The sequence below is a fragment of the Schistocerca cancellata genome, chromosome 9 (genome assembly GCF_023864275.1).
Source record: "Schistocerca cancellata isolate TAMUIC-IGC-003103 chromosome 9, iqSchCanc2.1, whole genome shotgun sequence".
In the NCBI taxonomy this organism is placed as follows: Eukaryota; Metazoa; Arthropoda; class Insecta; order Orthoptera; family Acrididae; genus Schistocerca; species Schistocerca cancellata.
The window spans coordinates 327,390,239-327,409,544 of record NC_064634.1 but is presented as its reverse complement, the minus strand read 5'-3'; the positions used below and the strand labels follow the sequence as shown (position 1 = coordinate 327,409,544).

At 44.3% G+C, this 19,306-nt stretch overlaps 1 protein-coding gene across 2 annotated transcripts in view; it reads right to left on the bottom strand.

Moving 5' to 3' along the window:
- The window catches only part of LOC126100167 (lysosome membrane protein 2), a 706,001-nt gene that overhangs the window by 102,939 nt on the left and 583,756 nt on the right, over positions 1–19,306 (bottom strand). For both annotated transcript variants that reach the window (XM_049910714.1, XM_049910713.1), the window contains one exon: positions 4,496–4,587. In XM_049910714.1, the coding sequence (XP_049766671.1) occupies positions 4,496–4,587 (92 nt within the window). The remainder of the gene's footprint in view (positions 1–4,495; positions 4,588–19,306) is intronic.

Below are 19,306 nucleotides of genomic sequence, written 5' to 3'. Positions count from 1 at the left end.
GTCGCGGCATGAAGGATGATGACAAAAAAATGTGTGTGTGAATTCTAAGGGACCAAACTGCTGGGTCCCTAGACTTACACACTACTTAAACTAACTTATGCTAAGAACAACAAACACACCCATGCCAGAGGGAGGACTCGAACCTCCGGTGGGAGAGGCCGCGCAATCCGTGACTTGGCGCCTCAAACAGCGCGGCCACTCCGCGCGGCGAGGGAGGCATCAAAACCCCTTTGGAGTCCTAGAAGACTGTCGCCATGATTTTACCGGTTGAGGTTGCGGCTCTGAACTTTTTATTCGGAGGAGAGATGGTGTGCCGCCATGGATTACCGTTTTCTTTCTGGTTCTAAGTGATGAACCCAAAACTTCTTACCGTGTCGACAACTGGCAAAAACTTGTCAGGATCAGGCTCGTAACGCGCAAGCAGTTCCACATAAAAGGTTGTTCGTTGCCGTTTATGGTTTCCGTTAGGCGGCGAGGAATCCAGTGGGCATGCACATCTGAGTACCTCAATTAGTGGAAGAGAGTGTCTGCACTACCAACAGACACATCCAGTTGTGCAGAAAGGTTTTGGAATGCGATTCGTCGTTCCTCACATGAGAGTGTCCGCACGTTCCAACATTGCAGAAGTCAAAGCTGTGTGCGGCTGGCCGGCACACGGGAGATCGGACAGGTTTGCGCGATCTCATTGCGACGATGACAGACGTCTCGCCAAACAAATCCCAGTGCTTGTGCTCACTGCGATGTCTCCACAGACTTTCTGCAAGCGTCTATGAATATCTGCAATGCTCTCCTTTTCAATAATTTTTTCATAATGCGGGGCCAGTCATAACATATTTCTTTAAAGTCAGTACAGCCCTTAGACTTGTTTATTTACAGTGTTACATCTACACTTACACTATCATGATTTCGGCTTCAAAGGTCCATTGTCAAGTGTTTTAAGTGTTATATATTACCTAAGATGGCGTACTGTCGTATTAAAATACACTATTAGACACATTGTCCAAGAGTCGATATTTCTGGTAGAGTCTACTGCTTTGTTTCATGACCGAGTATACCATCTCGACTGAATGACAGTTGGCCAGAAATATCGTCTCTTAGACAATGTGCATAATAGTGTATTTTAATACGACAGTATGCTGTCATAGGCTATCTATTTTATCGCTTAAGCCTTGTCCCACAGTTACGCAGGGTCAGCCATCGTTAATCGGATTTGGCATGTTAATGTTTAAGGGGTGGCCGGATGCCCTTCCTGCCGCCACCCCGTACTCCCCAGGACGAAATTAGTGTACCTCAACTGTCTGCGTCGAGTGTAATCCATGGAATAGAGCGAAAGTGATCAGATATCTGTGAGCCGTGTAACTGAGGCGGAACATGGGGATCAGCCCGGTATTCACCTAGCGGGATATGGAAAACCGCCTAAAAACCACAATCAGGCTGGCCGGCACATCGGCCCTCGTCGTTAATCCGATTCGATCTGGGGCCGGCGTGCCTACCCGAGTCCAGGAATCAGCGCGTTAGCGCTCTCGGCTACCCTGGCGGGTCATCATAGGCTATGTATAACACTTAAAACACTTGATAATGGCACTTTGAAGCCTAAATCATGATTGTGTAAGTGTAAATGTTACACTGTAAATAAACAAGTCTAATGGCGGTACTGACTTTAAAGGAGCTCTAGTTTCCCGCCAAAAGAAACGTGATGGCAGCTGTCTGTATGGAACATATTTCCGTTACGGATGCCATTTTGGAAGCTAAGTATAGCGCCGCCACCAGTCGCAACTTCCTGAAAGTAAGGGCTGATACTTTCAGCCGAAACTGGCCGAGAAACAGATGTGTTGCATTACTTATTGATGAACCCTCGCAGTGCATCCAAGTGTTACCTTTGTGAAGTATGCATACTATGACATGTCGCTGTGCAATAAGTCAGATGGTTCAAATGGCTCTGAGCACTATGGGACTTAACATCTATGGTCATCAGTCCCCTAGAACTTAGAACTACTTAAACCTAACTAACCTAAGGACATCACACAACACCCAGCCATCACGAGGCAGAGAAAATCCCTGACCCCGCCGGGAATCGAACCCGGGAACCCGGGCGTTGGAAGCGAGAACGCTACCGCACGACCACGAGATGCGGGCCCAATAAGTCATTAATACTCCACATTTGCACTTCGATTATGAGTAAAGGAAGAATGTACGATAACACAGCAACTTAACTTTTCGGAAAGTATCACTGTTAGTGGTACACATGTCAACATACATAGTTTCAGGAAAATATCTAGCTTTTCGTAAGATAATACCTTATTTACGACTCTTGCGAATCTGCTAGTCTAAATTGTCCATTAAACTGTATTACTCCTTCAGCGTCATTAGCTTCTATGGTCTTAACCTCGAAACATATGTAGAGGCTTACAAATGAATGACCCTGGTGGATAGTGGAACAGCCAGAATTCCATACTTCAGAATTATTTTTATTCGGTTTACCTGTTAGAGCTAGGGTATTTTCCTGTGTAAGTTTTTGAAGATCGTCCAAATGCTTGCACAGTCACTGGAGAAAGCCTGTGTGGACCAATATAAACCAACTGTGTGCAATACGATTGGGTGGATGAAACCAGGTTCCCCCTGAGGAGCCATCCACAGACTGGCTCATAAGGTGTAAACGAATTTCATTATAGTGGCAAAGGATAGTTGCACATGATGGGAGAAGGAACTCTGTGGCTGGGGTAAGGAAGAGTAATAGCGGTGCAGGGGTGGGGGTGGGGGTACGGTAAAGTGCTGCTTGCGGGAGCATACAGGACGAGGTGGCGAGAGGGTAGGGCGCTAGGTGCAGTTGTGAGGTTAGACGGAGGGCTATTGGAAGGGGGGGGGGGCACAGAAAAGGAGAGAAATAAAGGCTGTGGGTGTGTTGGTGGAACGGAGGACTGTATAGGACTCGAATGGTAGGTGGGGAAGGGGCTAGATGGGTAAAAACATTGACTGACGAAGGTAGAGGTCAGGAGGAACAGCTTGTAGATTACATGACTGGTTTCACAGGTAGCCCTATCTTTGATGGGATAGGTGATACTTGTGGCTGGACTGGAATAGGTGGAGGTGGGGGGGGGGGGGAATGTATGGGACAGGCCTTGCTTCTAGGTCTGTTACAAGATTATGAACCAAGAGCCAACGGGATGCACTAAAAATTTGGATCACCTCTGAGAATTCTGGAAACTCAATGTCGTGTATTTCAATCTGAACTCAAAATCTGCCCTCGTGCTATGTAATACACCTAGTGACAACTCTAACGATGGCAGCATACCAACACAAAAAATAACGCTGCTGTTAATAATTCCTCAATCTTTTGTATTGAAAGGTTCATATTGTAAGACTGGGCTCCACTTGTTAATGTAAATTTCAAACTTTTCTTATGTTACTCTTCTCGCCTATATGTGTCAACTTAAGAACTAGTTAGGGTTACGTGCCTCTGTCTGTAAAAACTTGAGCCGTAGAGGATTGCTTTATTGTCTGTCTGTCTGTCTGGCGATGAAAAATCCTTTTTCTCAGGAAGGGGTAGACGTTTCAAGTTCAAATTTATGTCATATACTAAAGTCTACGGTCCCTTGGGCGGCATCAGTATTTTAAGCTTCTTAGTCAATGCAGTCAAACGATACGTTCATCTATGTTAAGTGTTTTGCTACTCGAAAACTCACTCCCGAGATTTTGATACGGTCTTTGAATTCTCGGGACCAATTCTTGCTATTATAAATATCCAGCCAACATCGTTGAGATTCTCGATTCCCATGATGGATGGCGAGTCGTCCTCGCATTTGGCCAATTTATTTAATTTTTATTTTGTCTCAATAGCCAAAGCAGACTGTGTATGTCACAGTATTCCTTTTTTTTTAACTTCATCCTCTATTGTCACCTTCTAATTGGAAAGCAGTTTATGGAAATTTATGAAGTAGATTCTCCGAAACTTTTTAATGCCTCATGGGAGTATCATGTTATCTTTTTCACCATGTAGCTCATTTGGTAACACGCTATTATATATTCAGTACGCAAGGTTCGAAGTACGAGTATGATAAAAACCAAGTCTTGTTTCTCGTTATGCAATTGCAGCATAAGCTTGAACTACTCGAAGTTAATGGCTGACGTAGTTATAGTTTGCTCTCAATTTTCGTGTGTCCCCTCAATGTTAATTCAAAGTATTCACCTGTACAATTTTAAAAAAATCATTTAACGCTACTCATATTTTTATTTTAGTGAGTAACTGACGTATATTGTCTTACACTTTTATCATTAGTTTCTAAGGTAATACGTAATCCTTAAGTGTTCTAAATACTAGTCACTAGAAAGAAAAATTCTTTAACGTATGTTACTATTTGTATACGAGAGAGATTAGACAAACAGACAGAGATAGATAGATAGATAGATAGATAGATAGATAGATAGATAGATAGATAGATAGATAGATAGATAGATAGAGCAGAGTGACAAATAAAACCAAGGGGAATGAACTTACTTTGTGGATGACCATGTTGACCCATGTCATGAAGAAAACGAAGATGACGATTCCAAAAATGAGTAGCAGCACCGAAAATGCGATGACGCACCCTGAAACAACAAGAGGAAAAATTAGAGATATGCTCTCATGTCATACGAGAATTACGTAAATCCGCGTAATTGCAATATTTTAAGCCGAGATTAATTAAATTGTCTGTCACTGTTTCATTTATCTCCCTCCCTCCATGCCTCTTCTCCCGCCAAATCCACGTGTGAGAATCCCAGTGGCGGCAACGGTATCATAGATAATGGTGTTGTAATCAAATGGCAACTGGAGACAGTATTATGTCTTCAGCACATTGAGGATCTCTTGGAAACGCGTTTTAGGTACGATTTGTTGTAATAAAATAACAGGTTACTATATATCGGTAGTTAAAGGCTTGCCGTATTTGACGCTTCTAGTGTTATAACTTTATGTTCTATAACGGTATATCATTTCAATGATACTGCCCAATGCTGATATAGCAAACGCTCGTCGATTTGGGTACAATCTGTCAAATTTAAATATCAAGTAATGAAATTTTTAGATACAGCCGTTATACAGTGTATACCATACAACTGATGCGCTGCAGCGATGTCGAAACCAAAGCGTAGTTGATGGCGTCGTGCCGGCCGGAGTGGCCGAGCGGTTAAAGGCGCTACAGTCTGGAACCGCACGACCGCTACGGTCGCAGGTTCGAAACCTGCCTCGGGAATGGATGTGTGTGATGTCCTTAGGTTAGTTAGGTTTAAGTAGTTCTAAGTTCTAGGGGACTTATGACCACTGCAGTTGAGTCCCATAGTGCTCAGAGCCATTTGAACCATTTGATGGCGTCGTGAGCGTTACAGTGAAAGATAGCATGTCCGCATGTAGCTACCAACAAATTTTTTCCATCTTTGCTTTTCTAGAAGATTGGGTCTTTCATATTAATCTGCAACAGACGATATTTTCGATACGTATTATATTAATGGATGGATGTGTGTGTGTTCTACATCATCTCCTGAGCCACTAGACAGATTTCAACCAAACTTCGTACACATATCCCTTACCATCAGATAACAATTGCCATCAGTCGATAAACTGTTCTATGGAATGAGACTGATGGCGTAATTTATATTACGATATTGTAACAGGTAACTGTACAAATGTGAACGATTTACGTCTTTATGACATGTGGTTTTTGTAAAGATTCACATTTCTGTCACATGGTGTAACCGAAAGTATGATTATGTGTTTCCTGCAGTATAACCGTTACTATCCTTATCACCTGCAACGAGATCAAAGATTATCAACAACGGATTCCTCTCTACGGGAAGAATTTTGTTCCAGGACGATCTGTTTGCATGCACGCTGTCAGTTTCCAGACATGTTCATACGACCATTTTTCCTCAATTTCGAGTCCTTAAGTTTGCTGGTTTTATTGATAGTCACTCCGTGTAAGAGCTATAGGGGCACGACTTCCAGAATTTCTTTTTAACATTTTGCCTTTTAGTTGTATTGTATTGTATTGTATTGTATTGTATGTTAACCGGGGACCTGGAAACGACGGAGAGGCTCCGTCGCCGCCGCAGCCACGGTGGTCCGCAACCCCACGACGACTACCGCAGTCCACTTCACCCCTCCGCCGCCCCACACCGAACCCAGGGTTATTGTGCGGTTCCGCCCCCGGTGGACCCCCCAAGGAACGTCTCACACCAGACGAGTGTAACCCCTACGTTTGCGTGGTAGAGTAATGGTGGTGTACGCGTACGTGTAGAACTAGTTTTGGCAGCAATCGCCTACATAGTGAAACTGAGGTGGAACAAGGGGAACCAGCCCGCATTCGCCGAGGCAGACGGAAAACCGCCTAAAAACCATCCACAGACTGGCCGGTTCACCAGACCTCGACGCAAATCCGCCGGGCGGATTCGTGCCGGGGACCAGGCGCTCCTTCCTGCCCAGAAAACCATGCGTTAGACCGCACGGCCAAACGGGCGGGCCAGGGAATGGTAACCCGCACCCTCACGCTGCCGGAAATTGGGTGTGGTGTCCACAGTGGCGAACACGAAGATCACTCAGGCGAGCGACCATGAAACGCCATCTCGCAGGAGGGAGGGGAAGTTACTGGTTTGCAGTGGTGGACCGCAAGGGCTGGGCTGTTGAGTGGTCGGGCGGAGCACTGGAAGAGAGCGGCGCTGCCGGTGGTCACGGATGTGCGGCCTCCACAAGGTCGCGGGGCCTACACCGCAGCTTCTCGCACACCTGTTCCCAGGTATCCGGCTGCTCCACGGCTACGGGTCAGCGCCGCACCTCCACTCCCCCTGTGCTCACGTTTGCAAACAGTATTCGTGTGCGTACTCTGAGTCTCACCATCACAACCTAGATTCCGTCTTCCTACACACACACACACACACACACACACACACACACAAGGCGTTCGACAATATACCACTACTAATCAAGATACGTGGTGTGGCTATAAAATAACGGGGCTACAGCTGTAAAACATTTTATTTCAAAAACATACATTACTGGCCTTTAAAATTGCTACACCACGAAGATGACGTGCTACAGACGCGAAATTTAACCGACAGAAAGAAGATGCTGCGATATGCAAATGATTAGCTTTTCAGAGCATTCATACAAAGTTGGCGCCGGTGGCGACACCTACGACGTGCTGACATAAGAAAAGTTTCCAACCGATTTCTCACACACAAACAGCACTTGACCAGCGTTGCCTGGTGAAACGTTGTTGTGATGCCTCGTGTAAGGAGGAGAAATGCGTACCATCACGTTTCCGACTTTGATAAAGATCGGATTGTAACCTATCGCGATTGCGGTTTATCGTATCGCGACATTGCTGCTCGCGTTGGTCGAGATCCAATGACTGGTAGCAGAATATGGAATCGATGGGTTCAGGAGGGTAATACGGAACGCCGTGCTGGATCTCAACGGCCTCGTATCACTAGCAGTCGAGATGACAGGTGTCTTATCCGCATGGCTATAACGGATCGTGCAGCCACGTCTCGATCCCGGAGTCAACAGACTGGGACGTTTGCAAGGCAACCACCATCTGCACGAACAGTTCGACGACGTTTGCAGCAGCATGGACTATCAGTTCGGAGACCATGGCTGCGGTTACCCTTGACGCTTCATCACAGACAGGAGCGCCTGCGATGGTGTACTCAACGACGAACCTGGGTGCACGAATGGCAAAACGTCATTTTTTCTGATGAATCCAGGTTTCGTTTACAGCATCATGATGGTCGCATCCGTGTTTGGTGACATCGCGGTGAACGCACATTGGAAGCGTGTATTCGTCATCGCCATACTGGCGTATCACCCGGCGTGATGGTATGGGGTGCCATTGGTTACACGTCTCGGTCACATCTTGTTCGCATTGACGGCACTTTCAACAGTGGACGTTACATTTTAGATGTGTTACGACCCGTGGCTCTACCCTTCATTCGATCCCTGCGAAACCCTACATTTCAGCAGGATAATGCACGACCGCATGTTGCAGGTCCTGTACGGGCCTTTCTGGATACAGAAAATGTTCGACTGCTGCCCTGACCAGAACATTGTCCAGATCTCTCACCAATTGAAAAAGTCTGGTCAATGGTGGTCGAGCAACTGGCTCGTCACAATACGCCAGTCACTACTCTCGATGAACTGTGGTATCGTGTTGAAGCTGCATGGGCATCTGTACCTGTACACGCCATCCAAGCTCTGTTTGACTCAATGCCCAGGCGTATCAAGGCCGTTATTACGGCCAGAGGTAGTTGTTCTGGGTACTGATTTCTCAGGATCTATGCACCCAAATTGCGTGAAAATGTAATCACATGTTAGTTCTAGTATAATATATTTGTCCAATGAATACCCGATTATCATCTACATTTCTTCTTGGTGTAGCAATTTTAATGGCCAGTAGTGTACATATTTACCTGTCGTCCCCCTCAGTGCACTCCTATGCGAATTTTCAAATTGATGGGAACAGTGTTTGAAGTCTTCCTCAGAGCACCTTGACGACGAGTGCCGCTCTTGCTTTCGCTGCTTCAACGGACTCAAATCCTGTGCCTTTTAATGCAAATTTGACCTTGGGGAATAGGTGAAAGTCACACGGTAGTAAGTCAGGGGAATAAGGTGGGAGGTCTGACACTGAGTGCTATATTTCGCTAGGAACCTCGTAACAGGCACTGCGATATGAGCCGCTGAGTTGTGTGTATGCAGAACCCATGACTTGCACTTACACAGTTCGGGTTATTTTTTTCTTATATCCTCACGGAATTGAGCAAGACTCTCAAGGCAGTAACGTAATTAATAGTTTAACCTTTAGGAACATAATGAACATACTCAAAACCACGAACATAAAAAAAACCTCATCGGTTTGAATCTGTATTTGCAACTATTCGAATTTCAGTCTTCAGTACCGAGCGAGGTGGCTCAGTGGATAGCACACTGGACTAGCATAAGAGAGGATAACGGTTCAAACCCGTGTCCAGCCGTCCTGATTTAAATTTTCTGTGATTTCGCTAAATCGCTTCAGCCAATGCCGGAATAGTTCCATTGAAAGGGCACAGCCGACTTCCTTCCCCATACCTTCCCTAATCCGAAGGGACTGATGACCTCGCTGTTTGGTCCCCTCCCCCTCAAATCAGCCTTCGGTCTTCAGTATGTAAATCTTTGAGAGAGTCCATTAAGATATTTCTTAGGTGACATTTTAGTGGAATTTACATTTCAGGTTTTTTGTTTGTACATAAGATTGTCAAAATATTGCCATAAGCTTTACACATCGAAATCTTGAGATCCTTCGCCACTTTCTTGTGTGCATCCTGTAAGTATGCCAGATACTGTGCGTTCTCCTGATTTAAGTCCAACAATTGCATGAAATGTGTGCGCAATGAATCATATTGTTCCATGTCGCTTTGTTATAGGAAACGGTTTTCATTCCGGTATCAAGCAGTCAGGATCCTATATATTTCGAATTTCCGATCTATCAGTCAGTTTAATCCCCTTGCTAGGTGCCATATCATGACAAATTTTGGGCACTCAAAACAGTGTTCGATTGCATCTTCCGAATTATAATTTCCACATGTGGCCCACACTTTTAACTGGACAGAGCAAAGCTTTGAGTTGGTCGCCATTCTCCGGTTTATCACTTCATACCTTCTGGTATTTTTTTCACTGCTAAATATTCCCCACATAATTTTCCAATTGTACTCCGACAATCGCAGTTCCCATTCATTAGGAACTAGAATTCGTTTAAGAACTATGGTCGTTTTACGAACTTTTCCTCCTTTTAGGACGTCTGTTGGTGTGTAACTTTTATTGAGATGATCATTTCGGTCGAAGATTAATGAGTGTGAGAAATTGACAGCATTAATTGACGCCAGACCTTATGTCGGGCAATATTTGTGAAACAATACAGCAGTTTGTAAGTGTCATCCCTTTTCTATGACGTGTAGTGCCGCGCATTTTGCGTCGAAGTCCGCTAGTCCCAGTCCACCGTTATTAAAGCTAACGATTCACTTCTGCAGCAGGAAAACAAACATTTCACTCCTTCATATACCATATAAACCAATAAGTTATGTACTCTCTCTCTCTCTCTCTCTCTCTCTCTCTCTCTCTCTCTCTGTGTGTGTGTGTGTGTGTGTGTGTGTGTGTCTTTCGGCACCGGGAGGGCTAGAGAAACTACCATGTTTTTGCGAATATTTGCTTCTTTGTTACCTTGTTCTTTCTGTCTTAGCTATATTTCTACCAGCTAAGAATTTTTACTACCACTCTTATTTTATGTTGTATGGTGCGCCAAGTGAGAGGCTCCATTCTTTGCGGGCTATTTTTTGTAATGTCATCCAACACTTGGTGCTGGTTTCACTTTACTTTGTAATCACTGAAATAAAGCCACATACCCTCTGAACCAGCAAAGTTTCATTTCGTTTCCTCTTCCACTTATGGGTGCTTCATTTTTTTGTATGGATACTGGAAAAGACAGAAATTAAATAGAAGCATCTCAGTTGTGTTGAAGATCGGAGAAATTTGTTTAGAAAGAAAGACCTCCTGCAGTAGGCCTACGTCGAAGTGAAACACTTGCCTAACAAAGACTGAATGTATATTACGACGGTATTCTTGTTGTGAACTGTAATTGAAGGGATGGTTGAACGGAAAAAAAAATTCACAGGGGACAGGCGTAAATATCAACGTATGTAATGCAGATCGTTTATTTGGCGTGCAGCATTTGTGCTATGACGATAATAGCAGCTACGCGACAGGAGTTGATGATAGAGTTTATGACCAAAAGAACGGACAATGGGCGAATATTTGCTGTACGGTAAATACCCTTTATGTAGACCTGCAAAGGTCGTCGAAAAAACGTCTGTTGGGGAGAGGCAAGTTCTTGATGAATAATTTGAGACTTCAGTAACTCTAACGGACAGAAATAGGTCTCCATCTTGGCCTACTTTTAAAGGGAAAGGATGAGAAGTGCTTCGTCATTCTTGGCAAGCGGACGTTGCTAACTGCGCACGCGCAAAACGTATCCATCATTTCCAGCTATAGTGCTTCGGCATGTGTACATGAAAGAGCATTGTGTCGCTATGCTCCGCTGTAAATGATTTTTTTAAAGTCTAACATCAAACGTAATTCAAGATTTAAAGCAAAATTACGGGTTTTTGTTTATCAACATTATATAGACACTGAAAATAATTACCAAAAATAATGTAAAACGGAAATTTCAAGCTTATGTAGTTCTGAGCTTCTCCATTACATGGGCACGGATTATGTCACGTCACGAGAACGGTACTGAGGTAGTGGAATTACTGTACAACACTTGGCTCAGCGGGCAAAGGCAGCCGAGAGAAAGCTTTGAGCAGAGCGACAGGAAGCTACCTTTCTTTCGCAGAACGCTCGTCGTGAATATTAAATGCAGGAAACAGGCCGTGATGACGATACTCCCGAGAACACGACGTCGGGCACGGGAGTGAAAGTGCAAACACACTAAGCTACTCTCTGTTCATCTCATACTAACGTTATCACGGTACCCGCAGGTCTGTCAGGTGACAATAGAGCTCACTAGTGTTCAAAGCGAGAGAAATCCGTTCTTTTTATGAAGTATCAGATGCTAACATGAGATTATTTTATGGTTTCTATACACGCAAGTATTTATTACTTGTGGAAAATTACAGCTGTGTGACAGGTCGCCGTATTAGCGCCTTATTTGATGTTACGCGTTTCCCTTTTTTAATTTGTAATAAGGGCGAAGAAAATAACGTGTCGGCTTTCATGTCGTAATTTCATAATGTATGCAGTTTAACAAAAATGTGACCGAATCATTTTAATCTACAGCAAAAATCCTTAACACAAGTCACTTTCATGTAAAGCATAATTATGAAATTCTTCTCATGTGCTAAGATGTATTTTGTGACAATTGTTGCAATTCTGCCGCTTAATTTATGTGATTTAGATCTAAAAGCAGTTCAGACTGCAATGCAGTCATTTATGTCAGGACAGGTACTGCACCTGACGAGGCAACAGCCTGTGTCGTGACCAGTCCCTACCACAAAGGAAGAGAGAAATAAAATTAACCCTTCAATTTCGATCACAGGTTTGGACTCCTGATAACATTTCGAGTTATCGAGTAATTTGATACTAAACTCAGACTGGTCAGCTGATTAATTAACAAATGGCCAAACTTGAATGAAACGGTTAAAATCAAAGGGAGGTAAATGAAAAAGTCACTTTTCTGAGAAAATGAGCTTCAAGTTTGCATCAAATTTAAAAGTCTACGTTCATTTGTCATACTGTCTACATGAACCATCATATGCAGCAGTTATTAATGAAGCCATACCTACAACGTAAGCGAATTAAACTCGAAAGATTGGGCTCAGTCGGAACTTACACCCCTCCTCCTCGATGGACGTCACATCCCTTGACCTCTCATTAATCGCAGGTTTGGAATGACCCAAAACAATGTAATACAATATTTTGTCCCACTTTCACGTCTTGTATTAATCCATACTCGTAACTTTTATTGATTATACATATAATGGAGTAGGTAAGGCAAATGAATTAACAATGTTACACACACAAATTTCCAACCAAGCTCTTATCAGATACAAAGACACCCATTTGCTTTTCGCATGGGAAATGTCTATTCAGTGTACCAAATAGCATCATCAAATGGCACCATATCATCTGCAGATTGTGGCGTAGCCCTTCATTTGCTGGTGATCGCCTATAAGGTTTGGAACTAGGTTGGCATGTCTGTCCACTTGAATCTCGTTGCATCCAAGAACAGAACGATTCTTATTCAGTAGTTACTCAAATAATCGTTAGGAAGCAGTTTAAGTCACCCGACACATCTATATGACCTTGCCACCAAATGTAAGATAGACTGGTTATTCCACTACAGTGTAGCGCGTACGTAGGTCTCGAAATATTCGGTTTTATCACATACACCTCTTTGCTTCTATCCCCGTCAGTTATCCTTTTTATACTGTTAAACTAATTTTCGCTAGCTAGCGGACACCACCGAAGAGGACCATCGGTTGGAGGAGGCAGAGGAATTTTAACGTCTCCAGTACAATTAACAAAGAAAACGTCAAGATGACGAATCTAGTAAGCTCCCTAGCCGTTATTTCAGATTTAAGTGGAAGCCAAGTGGTGGCGGAGATATACAAGTTCCGTCTCTTGTTCTGCGAATTCGTCCCCGGACAGGCGTCCCAAACTGGGCGTCAAAGAACGCTGCCGCCCTGCCAAGCTAGGGCTGCAGAAACTGTTCTGCCCCAAAACCTTGTTATGTTGGCAACGGGAAGCTATTTGTTAACCACGCAAGCAGACTACTGTGCGGCACGCAAGGTTACAAATAGTACTGAGGGCCTCTCCCCAACTCCCCAACCCCTCTCGTCTGCAGTTTCTGAACGAGGGTACATCGTGAGAGACATCGCGTGGCAAATTCCGAAATTTCACCAGCACTGCAGATCCACATGTCGTAGGGTAGTAAACTTTATCGCCTGTTCCGTGTTTTATGTGGTAGCATTCGCAACCCATGGCTGGTTTCCTTCATTATCCTGTTCAGTTTGATTCACTTTCCAAGCTCTCTAAGGGGTCTGTTTATTCTGTAAGTGAAACACTGTGTAACTTCTGACTTGTCCTGCACCAGGTCAATTGCTGCCAAAGAGCCTAATATTTACGAGCCATAACTTAAGGAAGACTTGTGACAGGGCTACCTCGCACTTGTGTGCCAATTTCTGAACATATGATTTCATTAGTAGAATCTGTTAACCGTCATTGGTCTGTAGTTTTCCTGCTGACCAGTTTCGTTTAATGCATTACCAGGCGACGAAATGCCTGTAGTAGGAGACGGAAACCAACGCCTAGCACAGATTATCTGCGAGTGGTCTGTTAGGGAGCAATGACAGTTATTGCATCTCATAAGGCCATTTATTCCATCATTCCCTAGTCGGCGAATAATAGAAGAGCTAAATTGCTTGAACAACAGAGAACCTTCACTCCATAAGCAATTTAAATCATTTTTCAAATTATATTCTTGAGGATATAAAATGTACATTGGTGCTGTCACCTATTTTTTAATTTTTTTTTAGATTACTTATTTAATGTGAAAAATTCGGAAGATCTGTTCATGGCTGTTAAGCTTTGCATCAATATTTGTAGAACGCTGCAGTTGATTGCATTTCAGCACAAAAAAGGCGTTTCTTTCAGGAGTGCTAGTTCTGCAAGTTTCGCAGGAGAGCTTCTGTAAAGTTTGGAAGGTAGGAGACGAGATACTGGCAGAAGTAAAGCTGTGAGTATCGGGCGTGAGTCGTGCTTCGGTAGCTCAGATGGTAGAGCACTTGCCCGCGAAAGGCAAAGGTCCCGAGTTCGAGTCTCGGTCGGGCACACAGTTTTAATCTGCCAGGAAGTTTCAACTTAAAAGTACATCATCTCTAATACGGCCATGCCTAGTAGTAGTAGTAGTAGTAGTAGTAGCAGCAGCAGCAGCAGCAGCAGCAGTAATAAAAGAGAGAGAGAGAGAGAGAGAGAGAGAGAGAGGTGTGTGTGTGTGTGTGTGTGTGTGTGTGTGTGTGTGTGTGTGTGTGCGCGCGCGCGCATGTGTAACCCATATACGACTTCCTTTGACGTATGTAGTTTTTTTCGTTTTTTTTTCCTCTCTTGGTAAACGCCTAGTGTTGGCTGAGAAATTTTGAGGACAAACTTCCGCGAAAGGATGTGACACCTTTGTTCTGCGTTATCGGACAGGAGGGCACAGTCGCGCAAAGCAGAACGGCAATATGTGCGTACACGTTTATTGTACGCGTCTAGTTTCTGTACTCTGTGACAGTGGTGAACAAATTTTTTTGCTCAAGACTGTGGAGCGCTACCTCGAGCAGCATGTGTACCCGTTTTATTACTAAGTGATAAAATACAGAAAATAGTATGTTATGAGGCCCCCCGCCACATAGACTAGCTGCCCCCTCAGCGACCTCAAACATGAAATGGTGGTGTCTGTCTGAATGGATAGTTAATTTGTAAATAACAGTAATGACACTTATACTTAAATGCATTGTACAATACGAGACACGGTAACAAATGGACCTTTTCTTCTACTCACTGCGTTGTATTAGCCTTAATGTAATTTCATGTTACTTGCTACAAAAGTATACCGCGTTTGAAGATGGCCATCTCTCTCAAGCGCATTCTCGAATCCATGTTACTTCCGTTTGAAACTTATGCCACCGCAGCTGATCGGTACGGGTCGATTACCACCCGAATACTTGATTCGGGCCGCATGCCGTCCATCGGCTGCAGTTTGACGACCACCGCTCTGTAATGTATACCTTTACATTTTACTTTCGCAGAATAATTCGTTAAACACATTTTAATTGCACATACCTACCGAAGACACGTACCTAGTAATGCCGAGTAAGGCCAGAAAGAACCATTAACTATAGCACTTTAACGAGTGTAGAGGATTTCGAAAAATATGAAGCTGTGTATGACGTTTTATGGTTCAAATGGCTCTGAGCACTATGGGACTTAACATCTGAGGTCATCAGTCCCCTAGAATTTAGGACTACTTAAACCTAAGTAACCTAAGGGCATCACACACATCCATGCCCGAGGCAGGATTCGAACCTGCGACGTAGCAGTCGCGCGGTTCCGGACTGAAGTGCCTAGAAACGCTCGGCCACCGTGGCCGGCAGACGTTTTATAAAAAAGAAACAAATTTCGAGGAATGACTTTAGGAGACATAAGTGTGTCAGTGGGTACGCTGGATCACCTAGCAACAATGTCTGACCACCTGCTAGCACAGATCTTAGTTCAGTTGCGTCACCAACGATACGCGATAGACAAATGTGCACCGAGGTACGCTTGAGCAACGAGCAGGTGTGTGTCATAGAGGACGCTCCTATTACACGCTGTGCAATGGCTCACAGCTGGAATGCTTAGCAGCTGACATCTGTATCAAAACAGTTTTTAGTTTCTCTACATGCACTACCAGCAAACCAACGAACAGATGTATCGTCACGACAGCACGTCAATTTTTTTCATTGTTATTCCATTTTTCCGAGAACTGGAAAACCGCCAATAGCGATGGGGCATCTGCAATAGCCTGATAGGAGGACACTCCAAAAATGCTTCTATCTTGATCAAATTTATTCAGCATTACTCAGTAGTAGAAAATGCACCAGGCAGTTTTGTTAGTATTCCGTCTCTAGTTAGAGAAAAATCCATCAAATGTCCCTCTACTAATAGGACTATCGATAATGCAATTGGTTGCGGTGAGATGGGCCACGGAAATTGTGAGCTTGGCAGCTCGCGAACACACATTTCAACACGTGTCCCGCGACGTTACTTGGTTTTCTGCCACGTGTGGTGACGACTACTAAGCTAGCGTTGATGTGATGGGAACAGCCTCAGTAACGAGAAGTCGGTGCTGGCCGGTTTATCGAGGATCGCTTCGAGAGCTGCAGAGACGCAGACAGCAGCGCCGCGGCTGGTGAAGCTATGGAGCAGTTCTCCTTGGAGGCGACCCCACTCACCTCCGCGCGCCACAGCAATTAGCACTGCAGTGACGTCACATCGATCTCGCCACTCCGGGCGGCCGTCGAACCCGCGACCGCATGTACAAAATTGTGCAGCCGTCGTGCACTATATTACTCTGACACAAAACAGTGAACACTACTCGCATTACTAGCTACGTATTTATCGCTGCGTCTTTGTGCGCAGTTAACTTCGACTTTGACCTGTGATCTTACGAGTCACCCCAGACAATATATTAGTGATTCACTTAAAAGAGCCCATGGTCGTTTGGAGCGCTGGTACCAGGTGGTCATCTGACCCTCCACTGATGACATCATTCTTGACAGTGAAGTGTAACTCGCTTGTACGGAACACATCCACATCCGTACTCCACAATCCACCTGACTGTTTGTGGCGGAAAGTTCTTCTGGTACCATTACCTGATCCTTCATTCCCTGTTACATTCGCAGATGCCGCGGACGAAGAAAGATTGTCGGTAAATCTCTGTATTAGCGGCAATCTCTCGAAATTTCGTGTAGTGACCATTCCGTGACACGTATGTTGGAGGAATTAATATGTTGCCCGACTCTTCCCGGAATTCAGTAGTAACACTCTTCATGATGCACACCGCGTCTCTTTTAGCGATTGCCACTAGAGTTTGTTGAGCATATCTGTAACGCTCTTGCGTCGACTGAAGAAACGCGCCGCTCTTCGTTGGATCTTGTCTGCCTTCTATTAACCATCCTGGTAAGGGCAATACTCAAAAAATCAGTCAATCGAGTGTTTTGTAATCCACTTTTTTGTGGATTAACTACATTTCCTGAATATTCTTCCTACGAATCAGCATGTTTTTCCTACTATTTGTTTTAAGTGGGCGTTCCACTTAGGGATCGTTACTTCTTGGTATTTTACGTTACTTACTGTTCCCAGCAATATGTTACTATTAGTGTTGATTGAATAGTAGTGAATTTATTCTGCTCTGCATGTGCAATATGACTTCAGTCCCTGCATCATTCATCAATCTGCTGCATGTAGTCCTGCAGTTCGTCACAGTATACTGACGTTGCCAGCTTCTTACAGACAAGTTTGTCATCTGGCTGAGGGAGCTTCCCTCGTTATCCGCTGGATTATTTATACAGGGTGTTACAAAAAGGTACGGCCAAACTTTCAGGAAACATTCCTCACACACAAATAAAGAAAAGATGTTATGTATACATGTGTCCGGAAACGCTTAATTTCCATGTTAGAGCTCATTTTAGTTTCGTCAGTATGTACTGTACTTCTCGATTCACCGCAAGTTGGCCCAATTGAAGGAAGGTTATGTTGACTTCGGTGCTTGTGTTGACATGCGACTCATTGCTCTACAGTACTAGCATCAAGCACATCAGTACGTAGCATCAACAGGTTAGTGTTCATCACGAACGTGGTTTTGCAGTCAGTGCAATGTTTACAAATGCGGAGTTGGCAGATGCCCATTTGATGTATGGATTAGCACGGGGCAATAGCCGTGGCGCGGTACGTTTTATCGAGACAGATTTCCAGAACGAAGGTGTCCCGACAGGAAGACTTTCGAAGCAATTCATCGGCGTCTTAGGGAGCACGGAACATTCCAGCCTATGACTCGCGACTGGGGAAGACCTAGAACGACAAGGACACTTGCAATGGACGAGGCAATTCTTCGTGCAGTTGACGATAACCCTAATGTCAGCGTCAGAGAAGATGCTGCTGTACAAGGTAACGTTGACCACGTATGGAGAGTGCTACGGCAGAACCAGTTGTTTCCGTACCATGTACAGCGTGTGCAGGCACTATCAGCAGCTGATTGGCCTCCACGGGTACACTTCTGCGAATGGTTCATCCAACAATGTGTCAATCCTCATTTAAGTGCAAATGTTCTCTTTACGGATGAGGCTTCATTCCAACGTGATCAAATTGTAAATTTTCACAATCAACATGTGTGGCCTGACGAGAATCCGCACGCAATTGTGCAATCACGTCATCAACACAGATTTTCTGTGAACGTTGGGGCAGGCATTGTTGGTGATGTCTTGATTGGGCCCCATGTTCTTCCACCTACGCTCAATGGAGCACGTTATCATGATTTCATACGGGATACTCTACCTGTGCTGCTAGAACATGTGCCTTTACAAGTACGACACAACATGTGGTTCATGCACGATGGAGCTCCTGCACATTTCAGTCGAAGTGTTCGTACGCTTCTCAACAACAGATTCGGTGACCGATGGATTGGTAGAGGCGGACCAATTCCATGGCCTCCACGCTCTCCTGACCTCAACCCTCGTGACTTTCATTTATGGGGCATTTGAAAGCTCTTGCCTACGCAACCCCGGTACCAAATGTGGAGACTCTTCGTGATCGTATTGTGGACGGCTGTGACACAATACGCCTTTCTCCATGGCTGCATCAGCGCATCAGGGATTCCATGCGACGGAGGGTGGATGCATGTATCCTCGCTAATGGAGGACATTTTGAACATTTCCTGTAACAAAGTGTTTGAAGTCACGCTGGTACGTTCTGTTGCTGTATGTTTCCATTCCATGATTAATGTGATTTGAAGAGAAGTAATAAAATGAGCTCTAACATGGAAAGTAAGCGTTTCCGGACACATGTCCACATAACATATTTTCTTTCTTTGTATATGAGGAATTTTTCCTGAAAGTTTGGCCGTACCTTTTTGTAACACCCTGTATGTCTATGGTGACTAAACTGCTCCTACAGCTGTGTTGTGCAACTAGCTACACCTTCAAAAACCACATTCGAGGTTATCATATT